We start from the raw sequence: 27,493 nt of genomic DNA on the forward strand, positions 1-27,493 counted from the left end.
CCTCTAGCTCTCGAGAGTCTTTCGATAATCTGAAAGCAGTCAGACGAAGAGCGTGGAGGCCTTGGTGTACCTTCTTTACGCGTGGCTGACGTAGAAGGTCCACCCTTAGGGGAAGTGTTCTGGGAACGTCTACTAGCCATCGAAGTACCTCGGTGAGTTATTCTCTCGCGGGCCAGAGGGAAGCAACTAGCGTCAACCTTGTCCCTTCGTGAGAGGCGAACTTCTGCAGTACCTTGTTGACAATCTTGAACGGAGGGAATGCATATAGATCTAGATGTGACCAATCTAGTAGAAAGGCATCTATATGAACTACTGCTGGGTCCGGGATAGGTGAGCAAACTATTGGGAGCCTCTTGGTCATCGAGGTTGCGAAGAGATCTATGGTTGGCTGGCCCCAGGTGGCCCAAAGTCTCTTGCATACATCCTTGTGGAGGGTCCAATCTGTTGGAATTATTTGTCCCTTCCTACTGAGACAATCTGCTATGACATTCAAGTTGCCTTGGATGAACCTCGTTACTGGTGAAAAGTCTAGACCTGTTGACCAGGTGAGTAGGTCCCTTGCGATCTCGTACCATGTCAGAGAGTAGGTCACTCCTTGCTTGGAGATGTACGTCAAAGCCGGGTGTTGTCCGAGTTCACCTCCACCACTTTGCCTTGAAGGAGAGACCTGAAGCTTTTCCAGGTCAGACGTACTGCCAGTAGCTTCTTGCAGTTGAAATGCATTGTCCTTTGACTCGAGTTCCATAATCCCGAGCATTCCCTACCGCCTAATGTCGCACCCCAGCCTACGTCCGATGCGTCCGAGAAGAGAACGTGGTTGGAAGTCTGAACAGTCAGGGGAAGACCCTTTCTAAGGTTGATAAAGTCCTTTCACCAAGTCAGACCAGACTTTATCTTTCCGGAAACCGGGATCGAGACCGCTTGTAGCGTCTTGTCCTTTTTCCAGTGAAAAGCTAGATGATACAGAAGAGGACGGAGGAGTAGTCTTCCAAGTGACACAAAAGAACCACGGATGACAGTGTCCTTACCAGACTCATCCACAGCCTGACAGGGCAGCGTTCCTTCTTCAGCATCTTCTGGATGGATAGCAGGGCTGGGGGTTGATCGTCTAGTTCAGCAACGTCCTCATCAGAGGGTTCCTTATCCGAAACTGATGAGGAAACGGCAACGGAGTGGGCAACGTCTGACTCGCTGAATCCGGTCGCACTGGTGGATGCGTGACGGAGCCGGACGCAATATCATGGTACTGCTGCACAGTCTGTGAACTGTCAACCATGGGGACGCGAGGAAGTACAGCGTCAACCCGAAACTGTCTAGACTGTCTGGGTTGTGCAGTCAACACCCTACCGGGTTGCTGAGGTTGACGCACTGCGTCACAACAAGTCACCTCTGCTGGTTGTTGAACGTCTTCCTAGTGACACACTTCAACAACCACCTCCGAGCGTCGCTAACGTCAACGTGCGACTGGCAACCCACACTGGGTCGCATCGGTGGAGGAACCACCTCAACTGGCGGACGCGAGTAGGATACCTCAGTGTCAACAGGGCGCACAACCAACCGGTAGGAAGGTTGTTGGCCAGAAGGTTCTTCTCCGTAAAAAGTCCTCTATCAAGGACACAAGCTTGGACTGCATGTCTTGCAGCAAAGCCCATTAGGGTCTACGGGAGCAGGTGTGGCAACAGACGGGGTTAGCGACTGAAGCGGAACCATTTACCATCCCTGGAAGCCTTGTTATGCTTTAATTAAAGTCCATAGGAGGCTAAGCAGCTTAAGGCTCCTCTCCAAATGACAGAGTCCTCAAAGGAATATCAGTAGGAGGGAGAACAGCACTTTCTCATCCACAGGAACCTTGTCCGAGAAAAGCTAGGTTATCTCTGTGAGGGTCTCACTGGTGCATAAGCAGCAGAACAGAAGGCAACGTTATGTAACTGCTTGACAGTCTGTGAACTGTCAAAAACTGAACTGTCAACCACAACAGGTGCGTGAGGACATACAGCACTGGTGCATTAGCAGCAGACCAGAAGGCAACGTTATGTAACTGCTTGACAGTCTGTGAACTGTCAAAAAACTGAACTGTCAACCACAACAGGTGCGTGAGGACATACAGCACGGGTGTATGCGTAGCTGCACTGGATCCAACATCATGCCGCTGCTGGAGAGTCTGAGAGCTGGCAACAACCAAAGCGGAGTGGTGGTGCGTGGTGGGGACTGCCGTGGGTTGCGGAGACTGCCGCATCGCGTCAAAACACGGCAGCTTGACTGCACCTTCCCACTGCTGATGCGGTAGCTCACGCATGTCAACGGAGGGTGCCGCACGTCGGCTAACGTCAACATGCGTCTGGCAGGGTCGACTGCGCATCGTTGTTGGAGCTCTCACAGCCGGAGTGTGGGAGCAGGCAGCCTCAGCGTGAGCTGGGCGCACAACCGTGGCAGGTTGTAGGCTAACGGGTGCAGCGCCAACCTCTCCGCAGCCGGAGTGTGGGAGCAGGCAGCCTCAGCGTGCGCTGGGCGCACAACCGTGGCAGGTTGTAGGCTAACAGGTGCAGCGTTAACCTTCTCCGCACGAAACTCCTGCATAACCGTAGCTAACTTAGTCTGCATAGACTGCAGTAAAGACCACTCAGGGTCTACAAAACAGCGGGTGCGGCAACAGACGGAGTTACTGCCTGTTGCGGTACCACCTTGCCTCTCTTGGGAGGTGTGCAGTCGTCAGATGACTGCAGCGAGTCCGAACTGACCCAGTGGCTACACCTGGGCCATTGGACTTGCGCGGAAGGGACCGACTAGCACTTAATAAGCTGCGAGACCTTGGTCCAAGGTTTCTTACGAGAAACCTCTTCCGCAGACGAGAAGTAAATGGGCTCTCTCGTCTTTGTGTGGGTGGGGCGATCTTGGGTAGATATGCCCGAAACCACGGAGGGAAAAACGTCTGTTCGCTGATCAAGGCCTGAGGAACCCATAAGTCGTTCGACATTACTTCTCCCCTGGGCTTGGGAGCTAGGTGAACAACAGGCACGAACAGACGAACCCTCGGACGCAACACTGTAACACTTTGCGCATATCACTTTATCACTTTGATTTTCTGTTTTGCACTTATTTCACTGAAATCGAAACTTTTACTGATTTCTACCTGAAACACGCAATCCTACCCTTCATTAAAAGGTAGTAATTGCGAAAACAGACGTATAATGCAACAGAAAACATATATAAAGATAAAGAATTCAGTGGCTGGGAAAGAGACTAAACACTAGATCAAATAAACTACGTTTACAATCTCTCACCGCACATAGCCTGGGAACAAGAATAAAACCCTAGAAACGTTTTACCTTCTTCCCCTACAGCGACTAGGGAGGAGAGTAAAACAAGAACAACGTTACCCGCTTGAACGAAACGTTTTATCTCCTCTCTCTCCCTCCGTCTCTATCTCTCTCTTTCTCTCTAGATTTCGCACCTGAGAGAAGAGCCCAATTATATATCGTCAAAACATGTGATTTGCTAAAGGAAAAAACTGAAAGGTTTTCCAAATAAAAAGTTCCTTTAATTTAGAATTTAAACCATTTAAGCTAAGAAAGAATGAACGAAACGCTAGAATAGGTTTACTCTTACTGCAAAGTGAAACCGTGATACACTCTCTCTCTATCGTAACGATAGAGCGCAAGTTGAACGTCCTGAACGTCAACAACTGCGAGACTAAAAAACTAAACGTTAGTTCATCTTTGAAAACAGTACGAGACTATCAAAGAAATTCTTTCATAAAACATTAAATTTAAAAAGTTTTAAATTCTTTAAAGGTTAAATACGATATAACGGGCTCAACGTTGATTAACTTCCGTTCCAAGTTAGGACCGCCTACTAAAAGGAAAGGTCGCAAATAAACAAAACATAAAAATTTATTTTTATGTTTATAATAAAAGGAAAGTTAATCGAAGAGGCCTAATAAAGGCGGAGAGATATAAAATATAAAGATCTATAACGTGTTAAGCAAAATTACTAAAAACCTAAACACACTTCCGTCTAAGGGAAGGGTCGGCCATTTAAAAGTGAAAGAGAGTCCATACTCTCTGCCACCAAAATAAAATCTATCCAAAACGAGTTCAAGTTTTGAAATGAAGATAAAACCCCAGCATAGCGAAAGCTCAAAACTGGAATAGTGTACTTCACCAAATAGTTGTGAAAACAAATCCAGTTAGTAACAGCGTATTTAGTAGGTCTTGCCAGTGGCACGACAGAGAGAAAATTGGTTCTTTGTTGACATCGAGTACTTGAGTACCTACTTGACAGATGGCGCTGTTGATGTACACCCCCACCTGTATAGCGATCGCTGGCGTATTCCGCCCGTAGGTTTTTCTGTCGGGCAGCAGAGCTGACAGCTATATGATCATCGGGTAAGTTTAATATTGAAAAATGAAGATTATTACACTTTAGCAACTTGTAAAAATTATAAGCAGAATTATTTTGAATCATCTTTATTTATTTGTTATGCAGTCCCCATCACTCTCTCTGTCTAGTAATGTTTTATTAATGACTAATAATACAGTACTAGAGTTTATTCTAAAATTCATTTGGTTTTGTATAACAAGAAAATTGATGACCCATACCAACAATTTGACAGTCTGAGCATGGAGCTGACACAAAGCCGTTAGGTTAGTAACGTATATGGTAATCAGTCACAGGATTATCTACATCTTTGCATGGGGTATGTTGTCCATGGGTTTGAATACATTCTATACATTTTCTCCCTCATATGGGAGGATAGAGAAGATACTTCTAAACAAATCTAGACTAAAAAGAAAGGTTGCTCGGTTATGTAGATCGCCTGAAATTTCAGGCACAACTGCTGTTCTGCAAAGAGAGGGGGGGAAGAAAGAAGGATGGAAGTATAATCCCCCTATTTTTCATTCTATGGTTATACAGAAACTGCCATCTTAGATGATATGCTTTTTGTCTCTTGAGGGAGCTTAGCTGGCTACACAACTTGCTGAGCAGCCACTACAGGAACAAAGTAGGTACCCTTCAGACTGCTAAAAGCTTCTCATGAGCTGAGCTTAGTTCCCGCAGAGAAAGTCTAATGCCTTCAGTCTAAACGCCTGGCTCATGGCCGAGTGATAGCCTTTCCACGCAGAAAATTAGGAGCTTCTCTTGTCAAAGGAAGAAGAGAAAATCAGTTATAAACAGCAGAGAGGATCCGACAGGAGAAATATCCCGTCTATGGTACCAATTGCAAAAGATGGCCCACTTCCTCTGGCTGTTGTCGCCTATTGGAACCGTCCCTGTCAGGCAATCGTCGGCCTGGGGTTCAAGTTCTGCTCAAACTCGATAGTTTATTTAGTGTCTGCAACCTCACCATCCTTGTGAGCTAAGAATTGGGAGGTTTGGGGTAGCCTATAGGTCTACCTATTGGCCCTAGCTTGGGGCGAGAGGGGCTTGGGCGGTGATCACATGTATAAATGGTCAGTCACTTGGGTATTGTTCTACTAGCAAGGGCACTGTCACTGTCCCTTGCCTTTGCCATTAAGAAAAGCACAGCTACTGAGGACCTTTGCATCCACACTTCTGTGCAGTGCTTCGTGAAAAGTCTTTCGTGCAGAGATTATGGATAGTCTCCATATGTGAAGTGCAAAAGATTCTACCGAGCGATGTTAACCTCTAAGAGTAGAACTGACAGGAGAGAGCCACCCGGGTAGCTCTCTTAGCACCTCAACAACAAGAATCAGCAGATCTGAATACCATTTGGTGTGTGGCCACCTGGGAGCCACCAGGGGCATTATGTGGCCCGATGTCATCAACAATCAGTTGTTTTGTTGATGAATTAGGCAGAAGGGAAGAAAGACAAATGTGTCCAGGTAGTCATGAGCCTGCCAAAAGGCATATGCATCCAGGATTGTCACGGGTGTCAAAAGGTATCCTCAAATGCCCCCCCAAGGGTCTGGAATGGTTCAGCCATGTGGAGAATAGGGTTATCACTAGTGATACCCAGAAAACAAGATGCCTTCTACCAATCAAGGATGTATGGACCACTCTGAATTTATAACCTGATACTAGCAACTGACCATGTTCGCGAGAACATTCCTCTTGACTGGAATGTACCACACTGATAGGACTACAACGATGCCAACTACCAAGATGTGCAGCTGGCTTGTTAATTTGCAAACACTGTACAAGACAGTCCATTCCTTGCTCGTTAAATTTTCTACGACCAAGGTGTTATCGCTCATCAATGCTGCTGAGTGCCCTATCAAACTACTGTAGAGGAAAACTTGAAGTGCTAGAATGCTGCTTGCATTTCCAAAAGGTCATTAAGCAATTCAGAGGGCAACTCTGGAGAACAAGGGAGGGGAGGAAAAAGATCTAAGGTCAGGTGGTAACCGGAGGGTAATGAGAACGATCATGTGGTGACCAATCATGCTAAGACTGATCAGGGGTAACCAGTCTCTACAGAAGGTCCTCAACTTTCAGAGATACAAAAACAAAATTCAACAGAAAAAAACAGATATGATAAAGAAATACTGTAATAGAACAATATTATATCATTTAATACAATAAGCATAACAACATTTGTAATAACCTGATATCTATTTTATATGGAACCCGACTATTTTTTCACTTTTGTAGCTGGAAATCATAGGCATGGGATTCAAGTCAGGCCTACCCCAAACAAACAAAAGAAAGAACAAAATTCGAATTACACAGCTTCTTGGAACCAATTAAGTTTGTAAGTTGAGAACCTTCTGTATAGGATTGCTCAAAAGGTGAACAGTCTCACAGAACACAATCGAGACTGCGGAACATATTGCTGATCCCAATAATGAGAGGAATTGACTGATCCGAAGGAAGTTAGTAAGAGTGTACACCACTGGCATGTGTAACAGGACACCTAAATCTTAATGACTCTCTGCACCACACCATCTCTCACACGTAAGCAAGAAGAAATCAGTCTGAATCTCAAGACTCCTGTAGATCGATCTTCCAGGACTTCTTAAACAATTTCTTTTTTTTTTCTGGGCAGAAATAGCAACGTCTGATTGATCAGTTGGAGACGAGGGAGAGGAAACGGATGAAAGAACTAGAAGAGGAAAGAGTGCATTAGCTTCTTTTTGCCAGCCATCTTCTGGATCAAGGGATCAAGGTCCTGGAGATCCACAATGCTGATCCAGCAAAGGAAGATACCACAGGGAGCTCTTCAACAGGTGCCAAAATGGCCAGCAGCTCCATAGGTGTGACAGGAAACGGGAAAGATAGATGTAAGCCTCAGTAGTCCTTGTACTGGCCTACACCTTCAACAGCTTTTCCATTGATGAAGCATCCGTGGTGATCAAGAAAGACCACAACTTCCTCGGGTACAGGTCGTCATTATTGATCGTGAGGAACCCAAGCTGGGGTCTCTCTTCCCCCTATCTAATTCCTTCAGTGGACGCAGCCCTAAACAAATCCAAGGAGACTCAGCAGGCAGAGCAGCACTATAAGTAAAGAAGCTTCACTAGTACTGATACTGAAGAATCCATCACAGCCTTCTTCTTGGCAAATTCAGTCCCCATAGAGGCAGCCACAAAACTACCTTGTCGAATTTTAGTGTTCATGCTTCGATGAATTCAAACTCCTATAAAAGGTTAATGGTTTGTATTTGCGTAGGAAAAAATCTTTTAGGGAGCCGATAGAAAATGAATCAAATAAAAGTACAGATTACTAAATATGATTGAAATTATTTACATGAATTAGGCAATTCTAGAACATTAGTCATATAGTCACGCAATTTCAGAGAACACAGAACAGCAATACAGACACGAGACAGAAATAGTAACTTCGTGAACTGTAATTGTTATATGATTACATTTACTTTCTTTTCTCTTCAACACTGATTGAAGTGTCTAGGATTTTATTGAATACAGAATAGTAATGGATATGGTAAAACAAAATTTCGAACTTACCTCCATAACACTTGCCACATCCATATCATCATTGACCATCTTCTTGAGGGTGTGTCGATAAAAACCGCGATTTGCAACCTCAAATGTACAATCACAAATGACACAGTGAGTACTTTTGTGCAGATCATTATTTTTCTGAACCTCTACTTGTTTCAATCTGGCTAGATAAACATCTTCAGGTACTGTTTTTACAGGTGGCTTAGGTTTTGCAGGCTTCTCAGTAACTAATGATCTTCTTTTTCTTTGCTGCTCATTTTTTCTCATTCTTTTTTCTTCTTTGCTTTTGCTTTCTTGCACCTTCCTCTTCTCTTCATACTCCAGATACCTGTTCGTAATTTCAAATGATTATTCAACACATAAAAACCAGAACAAATGTGAAGATGAAAATAATCATTAGAAATCTTGTCTGTCATTACTTCATCTACTCACACTACTGACAACAGCAAATGTAAACCCTAAATTACAGTTTCATAGGATACAAAACAATACAGTATTTTATACCAAGTTTTATTGCTCTTGAAATGCATAGATTCTGAAGAGACCTTTTCATTAATTAAATTTTTCAATGTCTGTTAAGTTAAAAAAATAATTACATGTCCAAATTTAATATTCAATATAATAAATAGCATAATTTCTCATAAAATATAAAATCATTTCAATAATTGGAACAAGAATGAATGACCTATGAAAAATAGCTTGTATACCTAACTGTATCCTAAAGTCTGGCAATAATCAAAGTCACTCGCCTACATCACATTTCAAGAGAAGTTGCTGGTTTCTAAGCACTGAGAATCCAGATTTTCCAACCGATACAAAGAGTGCAGTCAGTATGTTTGAAACCTTGTTGATTGTCCTTATAATATTATCAGGATGAATATCAGTTGTACATGAAACAAGGGGCCTTGTGCACACACACACACACACAAAAAAAAAGAAAAACTTTCTTGCAAGCCTTAACTACTGTCTCTTAATTCCTAGCAGTCTCCAACTGAAGAGTGCTTGCAAAACCAAGAACCCATTCTTTCTAGTTCAAAACGAATAGGTGGCTCTTCCTACAAAAATGTTAATGGTTGTTAATCTTAAGAGCCAGAGTCAGAAACTTGCATAATGAGGAACAGAGATTTTTAGGGATGCACTCAAATACGACAGAAGGGTCACAAACCCAGGAATAATAGCCTTAGATTCTGTAAAGTTCCCGGGTGATTGTCTGGCTCCTGCAGGACAATCAAAAGCCCCAGCTCATTCCTCAATCCTGTATTCAAAGAATAACATCGTTGAGGATGCCTGATAAGGAACCACAAATCCAGCCCTTATTATCCTGACACAATTGTAATGCATACCTCTATAAGAGATCGAGAGGGGCATTCCATGATGACGATATCACACACTCAACGCATCACTACAGCAAAGAAAGTCTCATCCTAAATTAATACAACTGCAATATTATTAGTTTTCAACTAATGATACTTCTCTTTCTGAGTCACAGACAACCAGGAGGTAGGCTTTTAGCTGTTAATTTTCAACAATGCACTAGATTACTAAAAACAAGAGGAAACTGACCGAAGGTTAATCAATGGGGATGGCCACATTCCACTGGAGTCACTATTAAAAATCATAAAAAAATTCAAATTTGCATTTTTTCTAATTATAGTATACAAGCCTGAGTCCTTTAGAACAGGGGTATGTCTTCTGCAGCATTGGAATGGCCATTGAATCGTTATCGAGGTACAGTAATTGGTTTAGTAACAGGTGGCATGAGGGGGAAGCCCCATCCAGCCACCTGTCACAGAACAGCCACTTTTGTCCTTAGGCCTAGGACTGAGAGATGTGGTTACAGTAGGAAATTTAAGTAAAAGGATGAACAGATACCCTAAGGATGAGGGATCCATGCAATACCAAGGAGCCTCTTCCCCAATTCTCTTGTCTAAGAGCAAACATCTTGCCAGTGCAGTACCAGAAGTGTGGGACACTCAAAAGGATGATTGGTATATCTTCATGTACCACTGAAGTCAGACAGAGGTACTGTATCTAATTATCAAGATAAAGCTTCTCCAAGAATGACAAATGACCCAGAAAGATCTACCACTGCCACTGAAATTGTTGATATGAGGATTTGCAGAAAAAATCTCTACTACAGAGCTGATCATGAACGATGCTGCCGGCTGCTGCTTGGGAAGGAGATCTGACCTTTACCAAATTTTGAAAAAATTGAAAACCAATCACAATTTTGTAGCAATGATAGGATCAACCAATCATCAAGATAATAAAGACTGATCCCAACCAAGTAGGCTAAGAAACACTGGTGAATATATGAATAAAAACTTGGGGGCTGTATACAGTCTCTATTTGAAAAGATTGTCCTATTGCAAATGAAGAGCGAGTAATTTTGAGTCCCAGTGGATGGGTACCTGGAAATGTTCCAAATTTTGTAAGGAATTTATATTTTTTCTAAGTATACAATCCCGAGTCCTTTAATAAGGGCAGTTGAGGTGGGAAGTATAACTTAAAGGACTAAGTTTTGTATAGTTAGGAAAATTCCAAATAATTTAAAGATGAGCACGTGCACGTACAGTAAGGTGATTGCACCCTGCAAGCATACAGGAGTGTGTACAAGAGCAAGAGTTTCAACTTTATATGCAGTAAAGTTCATTTTCCAAAGGATGAAAAGCACTTTTGTGGCATGTGCATCTTCTGAAGAATGCCAATGCTTTGCAGCACCTGCGAATTAAGAATGAGGATCCACCCCAGACGAGAAGTCTTCTTTAAAAAAATGAGTGGTGGGAGGAGGACATGCACGAGAAAGAGTTTCTATCCCAACAAGTGTAGGTGTCCCCAGCTGCCTGTGCAGAAATGAGAAACCATATAATCCAGCTCTCATACAGAAGCCTGGCCGTGATCTAAGGTGAGCCGATGAAATAAGTATGAACCTCATATGAAAGCTCTTCCTTAGAAGAGCCGAGCATCAACCTAACGAGCTAGCTTTATTCATTGACGCAAGTGCGATCTGGGGAGCCGGCGTGCGAGGATGAGGGTCCACCTGTAGTGCTAGCTTGCTTTCAGAAGTCTAGGTACACTATGGGGAGTACATGCTAGGATGAGGGTCCACTTCAAGAGATTGCTCATCTTCAGAAGCATAAGTGAGCTCTGGGGAGTATGCATGCACTCGATCATGAAGATGTTGTCCCTTATCCAAAAATTAGATGCATTTTTGTGGTGTATGTACAAAAGGATTTTTGTGGTGTATGTACAAAAGGATGAGGGTTAGCCTCAACCAAGAACTCTTCTACATTGGAGTGTGCGTGCTTTGTGGCACACACGCAAGTCTTTATGTCTCTTAAAGTTTTGTCTCGTCCTTCTAATAAGACACAACAGATCCAACCATGGAAGGAAGGTGTGGGGGTGTTTTGTGCTCTAAAATGTTAACTGTCCCCAACAAGAACTGTTGGTGCCCTTATCACACTTGTATCAATAGGAGGCCACTGATTGGGCACAGGATTAGTGTTCCCTTTTCACCTTCACAAGGCAGGCAACACCCTGAGACACTTCTTACAAAGGAGAGATCAAAATGCCATTGAGATAGGAAGGAAATGCAACTTTCTCCCTGTTCCCAGTTGCCATCATATCAAGGGAGACCTGACTATTAGGCTGTACTAACTCTTCAAGCACTACCGGGATTGAAAATCTTGATGTCAAGATCATTATCTGCAAGTATCGATATCTCGTGCGATGGTGTTCGTAAAACGTCTCGGGAATGTCACAAGGCAGGAGAAGGACAAGAGCGGCTACAGAAGTCCTGACCAGCAGCGGTCGTGTTCAGTCCCATACAAGATTGAGAGCTTACTGGTAATATTGGGAACACGAGCTCTTAAACCTCATACCGAAAATCCTTCCAGTGGTTATGATTTAGTACAGTGCTCCTCCCCAACCCGAGCAATACCATGTAGAGGCACCGGTCAAAGTCTAGAGAGAATGCCTGATTGATCAGTGTTTAGGTGAAACCTTCCTCCTTTCTTTGGCGGTAGGAGCACTGGGAAGCAATGGGTAACAGGAAAAGGTGAACTGGTTCCCTGGTGATGATCACTTGAGGTACAAGCACAAGTTCCCATCGTTATTACAAATCATGAGGTTACCGATCCAATGTTTCCCAATTACGGGAACTGGAAGTAATCTTCACAATTACAGTAAATAAACGTAAGGTTCCCGATAGCAGGTAAATCATAGTAGGGTTCCCGATCAAGGTAATGATTGTATGGTTCCTGATAAAGGTAACTATTATTGATTTTCTAATCGCAGTATTATTATTTTTATTACTAGTTCAGCTACAACCCTACTTAGAAAATCAGGATGCTATGAGCCCAAGGACTCCAACAGGGAAAACAATAGCCCAGTAAGAAAAGGATATAAAGAAGTAAAGTAAAAGAGAAGTAATGAACAATTAAAACAAAATATTTCAAGAATAGTAACAACCTCATAAGAGATTTTTCATATATAAACTATAGAGAGTGACTTACGTCAGCTTGGTCAACATAAATACATTTGCTGCAAGTTTGAAGATTTCCTGTGGGATACACCAACCTTGGAATAAAACATTGGCACTCATGAAGGTAAGAAATGAAAAGTCACAGGAGTCTCTTCCCCCATATTGTGTAATAAAAGAGCAGGACTGACGCAGATGCTAGCAGTTCTGTGACCCAAAAGTCACTAAATAACAATGTAAAGCACAACAGAAGGCACAGGGTAAGGAACAATCCTACATTTCAATATAGGAACAAAAAAGGTGTTCACCTACATCCCAACCTTCCCTACCTAGTGTCAAGCATGCACAATGAACACCTCAAATTCATACCAAAACATATTCTTAGGGAAGTAAGCATTTCCGAAATATAACCTCTCAACGAGGTAAGATTGTACTAGACGTCCAACTGACGTGGATTGGTGTCAGTTCGATGTGCACCGATAATCATGGCAAGTACTGTTTCTCTTGGTACATAATGCCTCTCTTATTATGTTGATCAGACCTTTTCATGAGGGCACTGTATTTAGTATGAGACTGACTACAGTTTTAAAACAGCATCTAACAATGTTTGTTCCAAGAGGAACGACTCTCAGTAAGAAGTTTTTTCCCTTTCTTCTTTAGAGATACAGTACTGTTCAGGAAGAAAAGTCCTATCAGAAGAGCATGCACTCATTCTTTTGATAAACAAGCAAGGGTAGCCAGTGTGGGAACCTGTACTGCATACCGATACGTACTAAGAGGGAAGGTACGTTCCCGGCGCATATCTTTCACATTGTGAAACTTTCTGGTGAACGTAGAACTCTAGTCTAGCATTACTAAAAGGCTAATGTGCACTTTTAGAAAAAGGTGGGCACAGAGGTGAGAGCTCTAGGGTGGGCAAAAATGTGAAGGCACAGAAGGGGGCTGTCTTCTATCCTCCTTCTCCATGGAGCAAGAGCACGCACATGAGAGAACTCATGAAATATTGTGACCAAACTAGGGAGCACAGGGAGAGTTAAAGGCGCTAATAGTAGCATGATAGTTGGCACACTCACTTCCCCAAGAGCATGTGCTCGCAGGAGAGAGCGCACAAGTAACCTTGTCTCTTTCAAGGGAAAATAAATGGTAGGAGTCACACGATCGCTACTCCAATCAATCAGTTTTAAGGACTTAGTCCATAAAAGGTAGCAAGAGCAGAACCCTTCCATCCAGATTGGCAGTGTGAGACAAGACGAAGAACACTCGGGTTTCCTATATGTTGTTTTGTCACCTCTCCTGGTCGTTTTATCTTTGTCTTCAGTGAAGGGAGTCCGGCAATGTCTCTCCCATGGGGAGAAAATGGTAAAAGTCACACATAATGTACGCAACTTCAATTAATCAGTCACTACGATTTTGTCCTAAAAGGGGAAAAAAATGGTGAGGCCCTTCCATTCCATCCAGCAGCGAGTGAAGAGACAAAGTTGTGTGGGTTCTAGCAGATGGCGACGACAATCTGAGGAAAATAATCCAAGGCACTTTAAAAAGAGAGAACACCACGAGATACGTCTTGAGCACTTCTCAGACACGGGAAGACGCTGACAAGAAGGGAGGTGCCCCTACCTTTCTACTCTATGGCAGCAGACACATCTTCCCCCTCGCAAGGGAATAAAGAGCAACGGGAATAAGAAAGTGCATGTCGCCAGGTTTTACAAACAACTGCCAGTCAACTAAAATTATCGGAAAACTGCAAAACCTCTCTTCTTCGATAATATGCCTCACACAAAAAGAACTGCCAAAATTTTTCTAAAAGTATAAAAAGAAAAGATTGAAATTACCAGTTGACAGTGTTAAGAGAATATCTGTACTTTCTCACAGCTAACAGAAAGCAGCTACTCAGTGCTGGTTACCCATCACAACTACTGATGTGTAGGCAAAGAAAAATAAGCCGTGATTAGAGAGAGGGATCCAATGTAGTATTATCTGGCCAGTTAAAGGATCCAATAACTTTCTAGCCTCTTTATAAATCTTAACAATCAACTTCCAGCTATGCTGAAAGCATACCCCCAATTAAAGTATGGCAATTTTTATTCACATAGGAACCAATAAAAAATAAGAAAAAGGAATAAATGTTGCAGTAGTTGACTACTAAAAGTCCTGCAATGTTTTTCTACCAATAACAAAATTAACTAGTTGAACAACTCACTGACATTACCCAACCTACACCCAAAGAAATAAAAGAAAAATTTGAGGGGAAAGAATTAGCTATTTGGTCTTAAATCAGACTAATAAATAAGATTCAAAATGTTATTTTTATTACTAAAATAAATTTTTGAATATACTTACCCGATGATCATGTAGCTGTCAACTCCGTTGCCCGACAGAAATCTACGGTCGGGATACGCCAGCGATCGCTTATACAGGTGGGGGTGTACTCACCAGCGCCATCTGTGGTCAGGTACTCCAGTACTTCTTGTCAACAAGACCTCAATTTTCTCCTCGGTCCACTGGTTCTCTATGGGGAGGAAGGGCGGGTCATTTAAATCATGATCATCGGGTAAGTATATTCAAAAATTTATTTTAGTAATAAAAATAACATTTTTCAATATTAATCTTACCCGATGATCATGTAGCTGATTCACACCCAGGGTGGTGGGTGGAGACCAGTATACATGTTAACCAAGAAGCTAAGTATCCCGTATTTCATTTTATTAGTTATTCAAAATAACAATAAAAATAAATAAGTACCTGGTAAGGAAGTCGACTTGAACCATTACTCTGCCTTTAATAAGTACGTCTTCCTTACTGAGCGTAGCGGTCCTCTTAGGATGCTGAACGACTCTTAGGTGGCTAAAGTATAAAGGGCTGCAACCCATACTAAAGGACCTCATCATAACCTCTAACCTAGGCGCTTCTCAAGAAAGAATTGACCACCCGCCAAATCAACCAGGATGCGGAAGGCTTCTTAGCCGACCGTACAACCCAAAAACAAAAATAAAAGCAATCAAGAGAAAGGTTAAAAAAGGTTATGGGATTATGGGAATGTAGTGGCTGAGCCCTCACCTACTACTGCACTCGCTGCTACGAATGGTCCCAGGGAGTAGCAGTTCTCGTAAAGAGACTGGACATCTTTGAGATAGAATGATGCGAACACTGACTTGCTTCTCCAATAGGTTGCATCCATAACACTCTGCAGAGAACGGTTCTGTTTGAAGGCCACTGAAGTAGCCACAGCTCTCACTTCATGTGTCCTTACCTTCAGTAAAGCAAGGTCTTCTTCCTTCATATGAGAATGAGCTTCTCTAATCAGAAGCCTGATGTAGTAAGAAACTGCGTTCTTAGACATTGGTAGCGAAGGCTTCTTAACAGCACACCATAAGGCTTCTGATTGTCCTCGTAAAGGTTTTGACCTTTTCAGATAGTACCTAAGAGCTCTGACTGGGCAAAGTACTCTCTCCAGCTCGTTACCCACCAAGTTAGATAGGCTAGGGATCTCGAACGATTTAGGCCAAGGACGTGAAGGAAGCTCGTTTTTAGCCAAAAAACCGAGCTGCAAGGAACATGTAGCCGTTTCCGATGTGAAACCTATGTTTCTGCTGAAGGCGTGGATCTCACTTACTCTCTTAGCTGTTGCTAGGCATACTAGGAAAAGAGTTTTTAATGTGAGGTCCTTGAAAGAGGCTGATTGTAGCGGTTCAAATCTAGATGACATCAGGAACCTTAGGACCACGTCTAGATTCCAGCCTGGAGTAGACAACCGACGTTCCTTAGAGGTCTCAAAAGACCTAAGGATGTCCTGCAGATCTTTGTTGGAGGAAAGATCCAAGCCTCTGTGGCGGAAAACCGCTGCCAACATACTTCTATAACCCTTGATCGTAGGAGCTGATAGGGATCTAACGTTCCTTAGATGTAACAGGAAGTCAGCAATTTGGGTTACAGTGGTACTGGTAGAGGAAACTGCATTGGCCCTGCACCAGCTTCGGAAGACTTCCCACTTAGATTGATAGACTCTGCGAGTGGATATCCTCCTTGCTCTGGCAATCGCTCTGGCTGCCTCCTTCGAAAAGCCTCTAGCTCTTGAGAGTCTTTCGATAGTCTGAAGGCAGTCAGACGAAGAGCGTGGAGGCTTGGGTGTACCTTCTTGACGTGAGGTTGACGCAGAAGGTCCACTCTTAGAGGGAGAGTCCTGGGAACGTCGACCAGCCATTGCAGTACCTCTGTGAACCATTCTCTTGCAGGCCAGAGGGGAGCAACCAACGTCAGCCGTGTCCCTTTGTGAGAGACGAACTTCTGAAGAACCCTGTTGATGATCTTGAACGGCGAGAATGCATACAGGTCGAGATGGGACCAATCCAGCAGAAAGGCATCCACGTGAACTGCTGCTGGGTCTGGAATCGGGGAACAGTACAATGGGAGCCTCTTGGTCATCGAGGTAGCGAACAGATCTATAGTTGGCTGACCCCACAGGGCCCAAAGTCTGTTGCAAACGTTCTTGTGAAGGGTCCACTCTGTGGGGATGACTTGACCCTTCCGGCTGAGGCGATCTGCCATGACGTTCATATCGCCCTGAATGAACCTCGTTGCCAGCGTGAGCTTTCGACTTTTTGACCAAATGAGGAGGTCCCTTGCGATCTCGAACAGCTTCCTCGAATGAGTCCCTCCCTGCTTGGAGATGTACGCCAAGGCTGTGGTGTTGTCGGAGTTCACCTCCACCACCTTGTTTAGCTGGAGGGACTTGAAGTTCATTAAGGCCAGATGAACCGCCAACAACTCCTTGCAATTGATATGAAGCGTTTTCTGTTCCTGATTCCATATCCCTGAGCATTCCTGTCCGTCCAATGTCGCGCCCCAGCCCGAGTCTGATGCGTCCGAGAAGAGATGATGGTCGGGGGTCTGAACAGCTAACGAAAGACCTTCCTTGAGAAGAATGCTGTCCTTCCACCACGTTAGAGTAGCCCTCATCTCTTTGGAAACAGGAATTGAGACCGTCTCGAGCGTCATATCCTTGTTCCAGTGAGCTGCCAGATGGTACTGAAGGGGGCGGAGGTGGAGTCTCCCTAACTCGATGAACATGGCTAGCGATGAAAGAGTCCCTGTTAGACTCATCCACTGCCTCACCGAGCATCGGTTCCTCCTCAGCATGCTCAGGATGCACTCCAGGGCTTGGTTGATTCTTGGGGCCGACGGAAAAGCCCGAAAAGCTCGACTCTGAATCTCCATACCCAGGTAAACGATGGTCTGGGAAGGAACGAGCTGGGACTTCTCTAAATTGACCAGGAGGCCCAGTTCCCTGGGCAGATCCATAGTCCATCTGAGACTCTCCAGACAGCGACGACTTGTGGGAGCTCTTAAAAGCCAGTCGTCTAAATAAAGGGAGGCTCTGATGTCTGCCAAGTGAAGGAATTTCGCAATATTCCTCATCAGTCGCGTAAACACAAGAGGTGCCGTGGTCAGGCCAAAGCACAGGGCTTGGAACTGGTACACAACCTCTCCAAAGACGAATCTCAGAAAAGGTTGGGAGTCTGGATGGATGGGAACGTGAAAGTAGGCATCTTTCAGATCTAACGAGACCATCCAGTCCTCCTGCCTGACCGCTGCTAGGACCGACTTCGTCGTCTCCATTGTGAACGTCTGCTTGGTGACATAAGCATTGAGCGTACTGACGTCCAGCACCGGTCTCCAACCTCCTGTCTTCTTGGCCACCAGGAAGAGACGGTTGTAAAAGCCCGGGGAATGATGGTCCCGAACTATCACCACTGCCTCCTTCTGTAGCAGGAGCGACACCTCTTGTTGTAACGCTAGCCTCTTGTCCTTCTCCTTGTAGTTGGGAGAGAGGTTGATGGGAGAAGTGGTCAGAGGGGGATTGCGGCAGAACGGAATTCTGTAACCCTCCCTTAGCCACTTCACAGACTGAGCGTCTGCACCTCTGCTCTCCCAGGCTTGCCAGAAGGTCTTGAGTCTGGCTCCTACAGCTGTCTGGAGAGGAATGAAGTCAATGCTTGCTTTTCGTGGACTTGGCACCCTTCTTTGACTTGCCCTGGTTACTGTCTGCACGGGTACCTCCTCTACTGGAGGCTCTACCACGAAAGGGCGGAATGAATCTGGTAGCAGGTGTATCAGCCACAGGAGTGCGGTAAGATCTCGGCACGGAAGGTAAGGTTTTAGCCTTACGTGCTGAAGAAGCCATGAGGTCATGCGTATCTTTCTGGATAAGAGCCGCAGCCATCCCCTTGATTAACTCCTCCGGAAACAGGTACTTGGAGAGAGGAGCAAACAGCAACTCTGACCTCTGACAAGGGGTGATACCAGTCGATAAGTAGGAGCATAGATGTTCCCTTTTCTTGAGGACTCCTGAGACAAAAATAGACGCAAGTTCGCCAGAACCATCGCGAATTGCTTTATCCATACTGGACATGAGTAGCATGGCCGAGTCTTTGTCAGAAGGAGCAGTCTTCCTGCTTAAAGACCCCAGGCACCAATCGAGGAAATTAAAAATTTCGAAGGCGCGAAAGACTCCCTTCATCAAGTGGTCCAGTTCAGAAAAGGACCAGCATACCTTCGAGCGTCTCATAGCCGACCTGCGGGGAGAGTCAACCAAACTTGAGAAGTCGGCCTGGGCAGAGGCAGGAACCCCCAAGCCAGGTTCCTCTCCCGTGGCATACCAGACGCCCGACTTAGAAGCCAGCTTAGGAGGAGGAAACACAAAAGAGGTCCTTCCCAGTTGCTGCTTGGACTGCAACCAATCCCCTAAAACCCTCAAAGCTCTCCTTGATGATCTGGCGAGGACAAGATTGGTGTAGGCAGGCGTAGTAGACTGCATGCCTAGAGAAAACTCGGAGGGAGGAGAACGAGGGGTTGCAGACACGAAGTGTTCAGGGTACAACTCTCTGAACAGAGCCAGGACCTTGCGAAAGTCTAAGGAAGGCGGTGAAGACTTGTGTCCTTCCACATCAGATGTAGGATCATCCAGATGAGCAGCTTCATCCTCAGAAACCTCATCGCCTGAGAGTTGAGTAGCGAGAGGTAAAGGCAGAGCGGCAGGCTGAATGGCTGAATCCTGCAGAACGGGTGCATGCGTACCTGCGGATCCGTCATCATGCCTCTGCTGAATAGACTGAGGGCTGGCAATGACAAAGGCAGAGGGCTGGAGTGAGGGAGGTTCTGCGGTGGTCTGAGGAGTAAGCGAAGTGGTCAGAAGCGAATGCTGGAAGGCATGAGGCTCATGCTGCATGGTATGCGGCTCATGCTGCATGGGATGAGGCTCATGCTGCGAAGAATGCGGCTGCTGCATGGTAAGAGGCTCGTGCTGCATGCGTTGAGGAGGATGCCTCATAGCATGAGGCTCCTGCCTCAAAGGTTGCGCCTGCCTCAAGGGTTGAGGAGGTTGCTGCGCAGAGTGAGGCTCCTGCCTCAAGGGTTGAGGAGGTTGCCGCATAGCATGAGGCTGCTGCCTCATGGGTAGAGGAGGTTGCCGCATAGCATGAGGCTCCTGCCTCAAGGGTTGAGGAGGTTGCCGCATAGCATGAGGCTCCTGCCTCATGGGTAGAGGAGGTTGCTGCATAGTGCTGGAACCTGGCAACTCCCGATGCGGCAGCTCACGCATAGAAGCAGGAGGAGCCTCAAGAACATGCGTCTGGCAGGGAGGACTGCGCAGAGGTGGAGGAGCGCTCGCAGGAGGAGGGGTGTTAACCTTCTCTGCCTGATACTCCTGCATCAAAGCCGCAAGCTGAGACTGCATAGTCTGCAGCATAGACCACTTGGGGTCCACAGAAGTTGGAGCAGAGGCCTGTTGAGGCACCACTCTACCTCTCTTAGGAGGTGTGCAGTCATCAGATGACTGCAGCGAGTCCGAACTGGCCCAGTGGCTACACCTGGGCCGTTGGACTAGCTCGGAAGGGACCTTACGTTTGAGAGGTCGTGAGACCTGGGTCCACCGTTTCCTCCTGGAAACCTCTTCCGCAGACGAGGAATTTAAGGGCGCATTCGTCTGGGAGTGGAAGTGACGATCTCTATCAGATACGCCCGCAACCACTGAGGATACAACTGTGCGCCGATCAAGGCCTGCCGAACCCTTTTGCCCTTCGACGTTGCTTCTCCCCTGGGCTTGGGAGCTTGCAAGAGGTCCCGGACTGGGAGGACGACTGGCACGCACAGAAGTATCCTCATGCGCAACACTGACACTGACACTAGGCACAGCACTGGCACTAACACTTCCCACTGCACTCTTCACTTTAAGTTCCTTGACATCTGCCAAGAGAAGATTGTGGTCACTAACTAACGACTCCACCTTATCACCAAGAGCCTGAATGGCACGCAACATATCCGTCATATCAGGCTGAGCACTCGTAGCAGGTTCGGGGGTCACCACCACAGGGGAAGGAAAAGGTTGAGGGGCATGGGGGGAGGAATAAACCAAAGAGCGAGAAGAACTCCTCCTAACTCTCTCCCTCTCTAACCTAGTTGTATATTTGAGGAATTCATTAAAATCGAATTCCGAAAGCCCAGCACATTCCCCACATCGATCTTCCAATTGACAGGATTTTCCCCTACAATCGGAACAAACGGTGTGAGGATCAACAGAGGCCTTCGGAAGACGCCTATTACAAGTCCTAACACTACATCGCCTAAATTTAGGAGCTTGAGAGTGGTCGGACATCTTGAATTTAGAGAACAGTCAAGGGGGAATTCCAAAGTAAAGCAAAGATCGTTAACCAATAAACCAAATTAATTTCAAAAGCTATCTAAGCTAAGGGAAAAGCTTCCTGTATAGCGAAGGCTAAATTTTAGAGCAAATACTTCACCAAAACCGTGAACAAAGACGCCAAAACAACAGCGTATCCATGTAGGTCTTGCCGGCGGCACGACAGAGGAAAAATTGAGGTCTTGTTGACAAGAAGTACTGGAGTACCTGACCACAGATGGCGCTGGTGAGTACACCCCCACCTGTATAAGCGATCGCTGGCGTATCCCGACCGTAGATTTCTGTCGGGCAACGGAGTTGACAGCTACATGATCATCGGGTAAGATTAATATTGAAAAAATTACATTCACAACATTAAAATACTAAATGATTTCTTAAAAAAAAATATTAGCATACTCAACATACCTTCCATATTCCTGTAGAATAGTTTCATCACAATCCCAACAGATATAATGATCGGCTTTCGCAGATTCAGGAAGACTTGTTAATTCAAGATCTCGTAGGGCAACAATAACTTCCACATTATATTCACCGGATCCAAGTTTCTTGTACAGAGGTTTCCCCTGATCCGCCTCACCGCATACCACACACTTATCCATCTTACTTTTTAATTATTTATTCTCTATTTTACCATATATAATTCTCATGACAAGGAATGTTAAAAAATCACTGAACAGGAACTAGCAACTATTGTTAGCTTCTCAATAGTAATATAAAAGTCATAGATATTCTTCAAATTGGAGCAGAAGGGAAACATGACTGATGCCCCATTTCTCAATAAATGTAACACCTTTTTAGTTGGAGTACTTGAACAGTAAGTAACAGAAGACGCCCACCTTTCCACATGAACATTTTTCAGGGTATCTACATTCAAATACTGGTTGCAGAGATTAAATGATATCTAAAACTTCAAGACAAAATTGCATGTCTATGTAGTTGTGCTTTGGGATTTTACTCTGTAAATGGCAGCTTTTAACCTGTAAACAAAAAGGAAAAAGTATTAATAAGATGTCTGACAATCAATCACTGGTATATGGCACTTTACTCTGTGCTTTGTCAAATACAAATTAGAAATGGCAGATTTTAATGAGGATTAGCATATACGAACTAAAGGCCTTATGTATAAGAAGAGCGCAAGCAAACTGGGATGGCCATTGAAACTATACTTGAAATGCTGTTAACAAATAGTAGGTGAGTAAGGTACAGTATTTCCATCTACCTGTATGATATAATCAAGCCAGTTTTGTTTCCCAGTCTCAGTGATTGAGAAATCAAATATACTGTACAATAAAGGACTCATGTTGACATAATTAGGAAAAATAGTGAAAGTTAACTTCTTCTAATTTTCTAGTAGGCTTACTAAACAAACCCTAGTTTATTATGTAAGCTCATTCTTTGGCGCAAGCTAGGATGTCATTGATTTTTGGCAACGAGGCAGTTAGTCAAATCTTACAGAATAGTCCATTGGAAAAATATATGCAAGACAATCCATTGGAAAAATATACGATTCATGTGAGTGGTGGGAAATTAAATTATAATAATTGCCAATAATATATATCACATCACTCGGATGGTTCTTGTTTCACCGTGGCTCGCTTCGCTTACAAATAAACATTATCTCAATGATCCTCTGTTCTGACAGGCAGCAGGCTACATGTTTATGCTGCGCACGGCATTTTTGTCGGTCACTATTAAGGTATCATTAATTACCAATAATTTATTCAACATTCCTCAAATGGTTTTTGCTCCACCGTGGCTTGGTTCAATCACAAAAATTCATTATCTTATTGCTCATCTGTTCCGACAATCAGTACATGGATGGGCTGCACATGCCAATCATGTGGTCCATTATTTCTGGGAAATATTTTTACTTTTAGATAAGCAACAACAGCTATGTACTGAACAGAAGGCATTTTCAACATCAATTGCAAAAGTTATCACAAATTTGGAGGTAATTTGTATTTTTCCTAACTATACAAGCCTGTAGTTCTTAATCATAGGAGAAGAAATCAGCACTATTGTTATTATTACCAAGTAAGATACAACTCTACATGTAAAACCAGGTAGCTATAAGCCCAAGGGCTCCAAAGGGGAAAAATAGCCCAGTGAGGAAAAGAAATACTGTAAGGAAGTAAATATGACAAATTCGCAGATAATTTGTATTTTTCCTAACTATACAAACCTTAGCTATTTACATGGGGGTAATTACTTCAGCGTAGCTGAATGACGAGTCTTTAGAATTTTAACGAGGGTTTACTACCCCACCGCTAGTTAGTGGATGGTAGGGAGGGGTAGCTTGCTAAACCCCCCCCCCCCCTCACACACACCAGTGAGTGCTTCACTTTGCTTAGAGGTAGGACTTATCCCGGGGGACAGGGCTGGTGGGCAAATATGTGTAAATAGCCAAGGTTTGTATAGTTAGGAAAAATACAAATTATCTACGAATTTGTCATTTGTTCCGTAACTGAAATACAAACCACGCTATTTACATGGGGTGACTCAACCCTTAGGAAGGGAGGTAAATCCCTGCCATACTGGCTTTGGCTTGCCCGGGGACTCAATATTCGAGTGTGTAAGTACTGTACTCAAGAAATAAGGAGTCCCTGCGCCTCGCTAGCATGCTGTGAAACTGCTGCGGCCTACATAAGCTATGTATGAAGGTGAGGAAGTGACTCGTCCTAGGAAGTTGACCTGGAGTTCTTCAGATGGAAATCTAGGCTAGGACTCTCCCAATACCACCTCGTCAGGGTTTGGGGACATGACAGTATTACTGTGCACTTAATACTAGGAACACAAGGGAGCATGGATTACCTGCAGTGGTTCGAGGTCAGCTGTGCACAGAACCCAGGATGCTGCTTTCTCCAAGGGAAGAGAGGATGAAGAAAAGAATAAGGGCCAGACAGATCTTTTCATTCACGCAGACTACAACTGGGTAACAATGCCCTCAACCTTCTGTTACTTGTCCATTAAGGAGCCTGAGGTTAGACCACCTGTTGTGCAGCCACCACAGGACCGATAGAGAACGTATCGAGCCTCCTGTGTGTCACGTCTTACAGGTAGTGGGCCGTGAAGGTGGTCTGACGCTTCCACACCCCAGCTTATAGGACCTGCGTCACTGAATAATTTTTCTTGAAGGCCAGGGACGTAGCTATGCCCCTGACATCATGCGCTCTAGGCCGACGTGACGGAGAAGGGTCAGGATTTAAGGCCAGGTGTATTACCTTGCGAATCCAGGCCAAGATAGTATTCCTGGTGACCCTCCTCTTCGTTCTCCCAGTGCTCACGAACAAGGCTTGCACCTGGGGACGAACTGCAACTGTTCTTTTAAGATACAACCTCACACTCCTCACTGGGCACAGTAGGAGATGGTCTGGGTCATTTGTTACAGAATGAAGAATCGAAACCTGGAAAGTCGAACCTAGGGCACTCCCGGATTCTGAGTCTTGGCAACAAACTCAGGGACGAATCTGAACGTTACCTCCCCCCATCCCCTTGAATGGGCGATGTCGTACGAGAGACCATGCAATTCACTGACTCACTTGGCCGAGGCCAATGCTAGCAGGAAAACAATCTTCCAAGTAAGGTGGCGATCTGAAGCCTGGCGTAATGGTTCGTAGGGAGGTTTCTTCAGAGACCTGAGAACTCGAACCACGTTCCATGGAGGAGGTCTCACTTCCGACTGAGGGCAGGTAAGTTCGTAGCTTCATATGAGCAAAGAAAGTTCCAGCGAGGAGGAAATGTCTATTCCTTTCAGCCTGAAGGCCAGGCTTAAGGCTGAGCGATAGCCTTTCACCGCCGAGACCGAAAGGCGCATTTCCTCCCGCAAATACACAAGAAACTCTACTATTGCTGGAATAGTGGCATCGAGGGGAGAGATACCCCTCCCACGACACCAACCACAGAAGACTCTCCACTTCGCCTGGTAGACCCCTGCAGATGACTTTCGCAGGTGTCCAGACATCCTCTCCGCAACTTGTTGCGAAAAGCCTCTCTCTGTGAGGAGATGCTGGATAGTCTCCAGGCGTGAAGCCGAAGCGATGCTACGGCTTTGTGGAAGATGTTGCAGTGTGGTTGCTTGAGTAGCTCGTGTCGTGGGGGGAGTTCTGTCAGGAGCTGCAGAAGGTCCGGGAACCACTCTGCATGAAGCCATAGCGGAGCTATCAAGGTCATTGACAGGTTGACCGATAGTCTAGTCTTGTTGAGCACCCTTCTCATCAGACAGAACGATGGGAAGGAGTAGACGTCGATGTTGTCCCACCGTTGTTGGATGGCATCTTGCCAGAGTGCCTTGGGATTCGGGACTGGGGAGCAGTACAGCGGCTGCTTGAAGTTCAAGGCTGTCGCGAACAAGTCCACTGTCGGGGAACCCCACAAAGTCAGGACTTTGCTGGGTACTAGAGGATCCAAAGACCACTCAGTACTCACTATCTGCGAAGCTCTGCTCAGACTGTCGGCGAGCACATTGCTTTTGCCCGGAATGAAGCAAGCTGATAGTGGTATCGAGTGGACTTCGGCCCATCTCAGAATCTCTACTGCAAGATGGGATAGCTGTTGTGAAAAGGTACCTCCCTGCTTGTTGATATAAGCCACTATGTGGTGTTGTCGCTCATCACCACCACAGAGTGACCCGCCAGGGTCTGTTGGAACTGTTGAAGGGCCAGATATACGGCCTTCATTTCTAGCAGATTGATGTGGAGGTACTTTTCTGATTCTGACCACTGGCCTTAGATCCTGTGGTTCAGAACGTTCCCCCCCCCCTCTTTTGATGCGTCCGAGAACAGCATCAAATCTGGGGGGGAGGACGAGAAGATCCACTCCCTTTCGATGGTTTCCGTCGGTCAACCACCACTGCAGGTCCGTCCGTTCCGCAGGCCCCATAGGGACCAGAATGTCCGGGGAATCATAGCCTTGATTCCACCGAGACTTGAGCTGCCTTTGCAGGGATCTCATCATGAGACGGCCATTTGGAACTAGACGGGCCAGGGAGGACAGGTGACCTAGGAGACGTAACCAAGATTAGGCTGGAAGCTCTTCTCGTCTGAGGAAAGGCTCTGCGACCCTCCTCAGCCTTGCTATCCTGTCGTCTGATGGAAAGGCTTTGTGGAGATTGGTGTCCAATATCATGCCTAGATATACCAGTCGTTGAGATGGAAGCAGAGAAGAATTCTCGAGATTTACCATGCTCCCTAGATCTTGGCAAAGTCCCAGAAGCTTGTCTCGTGTCGAAGAAGGGTCGACTCCGAGTCTACCAGGATCAGCCAGTCGTCCAGATAGCGAAGGAGACGGATGCCGATCCTGTGTGCCCACGAAAATATCAGGGTAAACACTCTGGTGAACACCTGTGGTGCTGTGGAGAGACCGAAACACAGCACCTTGAACTGGTAGATCTTGTTGTCTAGGCTGAATCTCAAGTACTTCCTTGGAAGACGGATGGATTGGGATCTGGAAGTACGCGTCCTTTAGATCCAGTGCGCACATGAAGTCTTGCGGTCTCACTGCAAGTCTGACCGTCTCTGCTGTCTCCATGCTGAACGGAAGTTTGTTTGACAAACTTGTTCAGGGCTGAGAGGTTGATGACGGGTATCCAGCCTCCAGACGCCTTTACAAGAAAGAGTCGACTGAAGAAACCTGGGGAGCCGTCGACGACCTCTTGGAGAGCATCCCTCTTGAGCATGGTCTCGACTTCTGCCCGAAGGGCTAGCCCCTTTGCCGATCCCATGGCATAGGAGCTCAACGACACTGGATTCGCTGTCAGGGGAGGTAGAGATGTTATAAACGGGACGCGATATCCTTGGCTGATCACGGAGATCGTCCAGGTGAAGTGGCGAGACCCGCCTTAGTGAACGCCTGGCAGGAGACTTGCGTAATCTCGGGGAGTCGCTGGCACTTAACGGGAGAGCGCGACACTCACTCAGCTGGCGAGAATGGTGTTCATCTCACCTACAGTGTAGGTCTCTCTGTAAAGAGAGACGATCAATCGCCACCTGATGGCGAGGTGACAATGGCTCATCCAAAAACGAGTGACGATGAGCAGGTGAGACGGGCCTAACTAACGCATAGCAAACAGCTGTAGAGTGACAAGCTGCTAACAAGTCACAAATGCTGCTGCATAGCAAGAAGCCATCAAGTGAAGAAAGCCCAGAGGATCAATGCAATGAGAGCCAGAAGCCTCAGCATGATGAGAGTTTGAACGCTCAAAGTCCTGTTACCCCAGGGGCTCAGCGTGACGAGAGAGAGAGAGAGAGAGAGAGAGAGAGAGAGAGAGAGAGAGAGAGAGCGCGCCTTCCCAAGGAAAACACTGCCTCGGACTTTGCTCTCCCCCAGATTTAGTGGGGGGGGGGCAGTCTTTGTGTCAGCCACAGCAGGGGTGGGCAGCAGCACCAAGGCCATCCGGCA

At 45.5% G+C, this 27,493-nt stretch overlaps 1 protein-coding gene across 5 annotated transcripts in view; it reads right to left on the bottom strand.

Annotated features, from left to right (window-relative positions):
- Positions 1-27,493, bottom strand: part of LOC137642739 (uncharacterized) — a 69,594-nt gene that overhangs the window by 37,212 nt on the left and 4,889 nt on the right. For all 5 annotated transcript variants that reach the window (XM_068375572.1, XM_068375575.1, XM_068375574.1 and 2 more), the window contains exons 2-3: positions 21,503-22,074; positions 7,926-8,250 (exon numbers count right to left, since the gene is read on the bottom strand). In XM_068375572.1, coding sequence (XP_068231673.1) covers positions 7,926-8,250; positions 21,503-21,696 — 519 coding nt within the window. In that variant the 5' untranslated portion in view covers positions 21,697-22,074. The remainder of the gene's footprint in view (positions 1-7,925; positions 8,251-21,502; positions 22,075-27,493) is intronic.

The sequence above is a fragment of the Palaemon carinicauda genome, chromosome 6 (assembly GCF_036898095.1).
Source record: "Palaemon carinicauda isolate YSFRI2023 chromosome 6, ASM3689809v2, whole genome shotgun sequence".
In the NCBI taxonomy this organism is placed as follows: Eukaryota; Metazoa; Arthropoda; class Malacostraca; order Decapoda; family Palaemonidae; genus Palaemon; species Palaemon carinicauda.